The 4,184-nt window shown below is 35.3% G+C and overlaps 1 protein-coding gene across 1 annotated transcript; it reads right to left on the reverse strand.

Moving 5' to 3' along the window:
* Positions 1 to 1,939: 1,939 nt before the first annotated feature.
* LOC112091195 (cannabidiolic acid synthase-like) lies at positions 1,940 to 3,589 on the reverse strand. Its single transcript, XM_024164185.1, has one exon. The coding sequence runs from the start codon at positions 3,587 to 3,589 to the stop codon at positions 1,940 to 1,942; it is 1,650 nt and encodes a 549-aa protein (XP_024019953.1).
* Between the last annotated feature and the right edge of the window lie 595 nt (positions 3,590 to 4,184).

Below are 4,184 nucleotides of genomic sequence, written 5' to 3' on the forward strand. Positions count from 1 at the left end.
TTCTTGTAAATAGATTAGACAAAATTGGACGGGGTAGGTTTCCCAGCCTCACCACTATGTCGAAATTGGTGGCTACTGGTTGGGGTAAGCTCCTCGTCACCTTCTACAAACAAGAAGGTGACGAGGAACCTACCCCAAACTCCAATGACAGTGGCGGCGGTAACTCCGGTCACCTGTGGCACTCTGGTTGAAATCAGTCAGGAAAAATGGATGAATTTTATTCATCTCATTGCTCTGGGTGTATAGGAATCAGAATCACCACGATCGGAGGTCAGACGATGAAGATGTAGTGATCGGAAGTTTTATTACTTTTCAGAACTTTCGCTAGTGATTGCGGCGGTTTTCTAGCTAAGGTGGAGGTCGCACGGCACGTCAATGAACTCAACTCATCAAGAGCTTCGTATTGGTATGAGTGGTGTCAAAAACTGACACCAGAACTCCATCAAGGGTGGCGACCGTGCACATAGAAGTATTCCGGACCACTTTTCTTTTTCGTTTTAGTTAATCTGGTGTAGTCAATTTAGCCATACTAAAGCAATCTAACGGCTAAGAATTTAGCCCTTACTGGTAGTGGCAAAGCACTGCCCCTACTATAGACTTCCCCTTAAATATATTCAATCAAATTACACCTAGGTATTTTTTTTTTCTTTTCTTTGCTTTTCTTTTTGTTCGTCTCTCAACTAGCAGCTTCCATTAACGTGTATCCAAAGCTTTAATTATGAAAAAGCTTTAATTTTAAAAGTTAATAGTTCATACCCTTTCTCTTTTCTGCTTAAAGCGTAGTGTAATCATTCTATTTTTTTTATCTCCTATTGAAAACAATGTGTTTATTTTTAAATGTTGTTTCACATACGTGTTTCCTTCTCTTTGAGGTTGCCTCTCCATAATTTAAATAAAATGGTTGCCAAAGCTTTTCATGGTTGTGAAAAACATAAAATTTTGATATTCTATTTTGTCTTCTAATGTATAATGCTATTTTAAATGTTATACTATAGTTTTATTCGTGTTATTAATTTAAATAAAATGGTTGCCCAAAGAGGCTCAGAGTACAAGAATATATATATATATATATATATTTTAAAAGTAAGCACTCTTTTGGTTTAATTAAATTGTTTTAAATGAAATGCTGCATGTTATTAAGCAATAGCCATCTCGCGACATACAATATTGAAAATACAATCAGAAAATTCCTCCAACCAAAAATAGTCATAATCTAACGAGAAGGTAAATTGCGCTAGTGTATGGGCTGCTTTGTTGCCTGTGCGAGCAACAAAACTGCAAGTATCACCACCAACATCACTCAATAGCAGTCTAATATTTGTTAAAATAGGCTCTTCAACAGCCGAACTAATTGGATCATTCACATATTGAACCACAGAAGATGAATCGCACTCAACATGCGCTAATGTAAGCACTTTTTTGGTTTAATTAATTTCAAAATAAATTCAACAGCGCAATATGGTAAGGACTAAATAAAAAAGTAAATAAATCATGGGTCATAAACAAAGGCTGCAATTGATGTCGTGTTTGAGCGGTATGTTAATTGCTAACATTAATTAAGATTAAAAATAGGAAACTATATTGACATAATTAAGATAAAAAGAAATAAAATCGGTCCCTTTAAGGGAAAACCGAAAATCACACTACACCAACTTTGGAAAAGTGTAAAGCGATGAGTTTAAACTGATGGTTTATTATTAATAAATTAGTGTAAATTCTTCAAACGAAAATAGTCGATCATGCGCAGTGCACCAATATATTATATATAAAGGGAATTCTAAATCATAACAATGGAGTTTTATTTAACATTTATAAAATTGGTACACATACATGATAAGGTCGCAAGAAGGCCTTTATTCAAAAAGAATGAAATAAAAGAACTAATACCAATAGTTTTAATTTAACCTAACAAGGATCTCTAATCACAATAATTTTAATGTCAACGAAGAGGTGGGATGCTTTGCTCATTTCTAAAGAAATTAGTTGGGTCAACTATAGTTTTTACATGAACCAACCTATTGAAATTGTTCTTGAAATACTTAGTACCCCAAATCCTAGCTCGTGCAACGTTTTTATAAACACTTGTGATGTTGCCCTTATTGTTATTCATCCCGATGTCAAGGTCTCTAAAATTGAGATATGCAGCCCTTGGATTTTTTGACACATAAGGAGTCATATAATTATAGAGTCCTCTTACCCAACTCATATGCTTTTGAGATGTTGTAAAATTCTCATCTTCTCCCCAACTAACCAAGTAATGAATGTTGTAGAGATTTCCAGCTCGGTATGGGAATGGGATTGCGGATTCCGAAATTTCATTCATTTTTCCTCCGAAAGGAAATAGATCTATCAAAACTCTTCCTACATCTTCTTCGTACAACCTTCCTAACATTTCTTCGAATACGTCATCTGGAATGGGCTCTTTCACAAAGTCGGATTTCGCTTTGAATGATTCCATATTGAAATTAGATGTCTTGTTGAGTAAAACATCTAAGGATTCTCCATTTCTGAAATAATTATGATAGAGAAAGGATTCGACCCAACTCATTTCAGTGCACTCTTGTCTTAGCAAACCCATTTCGGGAAACTCCTTTCGCATTATTTGAAGGAGCCTATCCATGTTTCCATGGAATGTGGTGCGAAAAGAAGCTCCTAGCACAATTTTCTTATTGCCTTCTTTATCAATAGAACTCTCAGTTTGGAACCTAGCATAGATTGATAGGTCTTCATCGACTTTGTGAGCACGGCGTTGCCATTGATAAACGAGCTTCTTTGTTGCATCATCTTCCATGTTCCTCTTGACATCAAACACAGTCACTGTCGATGGAATGTGAATTAGTTGAAGTTTCCATGCAAGAACGATTCCAAAGCTTGCTGCTCCACCACCACGTATGGCCCAAAACAGATCCTCACCCATAGATTTTCTATCAAGAATTCTTCCTTTAACATCAATTAGTTTTGCATCCAGAATATTATCAGCTGCAAGGCCATATTTTCGTGTCAAATAGCCATAGCCTCCTCCACCGATCTGTCCACCAACACCAACAGTGTGGCAATCGCCGGCTGAGAACGCGAGATTTCTACTTCTTTCAGCAATCCTATAATAGAGTTCACCAAGGGTAGCTCCAGCTTGAACCCAAGCAGATTTACTCGCCACATCTACGTTGACCAAATTAAGGTTTCTCATATCAATTACGACAAACGAGACACTAGAGACATAAGAAAAGCCCTCATAATCATGGCCGCCACTTCGGGTTCTTATTTGCATGCCATGTTTTTTGGAGCAAAAAACAGCGGCTTGGATGTGGGAGGCATGAAATGGCGTGATGACAACAAATGGTTTTAGGGTTGAAGGAGAAGAAAAACGGTCATTATGTATGGATGAGTTCAATACATTGAGATACGACGGATCATTTTGAGTGTAGATAATGGGTTGAGGAGGGAAGGTAGAGTTCGACTTGGATATACGAGAGTTTAGGCATTGAAGAAAGTCTTCATGATTGTGATAAGCTGAAGCTGCTAACACAAATGGAAAAAGGAACATCATCATAATTTTGGCTAACGATGAAGAGAATACAAAGTACTTCATTTTGCTCTTGACCAGTTTATTTGTGTTATGATATGAGAGTAGGATACTAATTTGCCCTGTTTATATAGACCAGAATTGCTAGCTGGTTGATTTGAAAATTAAACACGGAATATTGCTACTTTTCTGAAGGTTGACTATGTATTTTTTTATGCATGGGAAAATTATATCTCTTGCACCTTTGATTTTTCACATAAATAAATTATTGCTATTATATATATATATATATATATAGATGAGTTCAGTAATTCAAGATTTCTAGCAGGCGCCTTTTTTATGAATTCAGGTATTTTTGTTATCATACGTATACTACATGCATGGAAATTATCTTCTCTTGTAGCCTTGAACTTTTCACCTAAATGAATTATTACTATGATATACTTTTCATGATAATGTCAAAATGGTTTGCCTGATGTTGAAATTTACATCTGAAAACTTTTAGGCTGTTTCTTGGGATTGAATACCTGTTCAAGAACAAATTGAAGAAAAGTATAAAATTTTATTAAAGCATGAAATGACGTACGAAAATGAAAGAGAATTTCAAACTACAAATTAATATATTAAATAAATAACTAATATAATAATGACTTATTTAACA

The sequence above is a fragment of the Morus notabilis genome, unplaced genomic scaffold, assembly GCF_000414095.1.
Source record: "Morus notabilis unplaced genomic scaffold, ASM41409v2 Scaffold363, whole genome shotgun sequence".
NCBI lineage: Eukaryota > Viridiplantae > Streptophyta > Magnoliopsida > Rosales > Moraceae > Morus > Morus notabilis.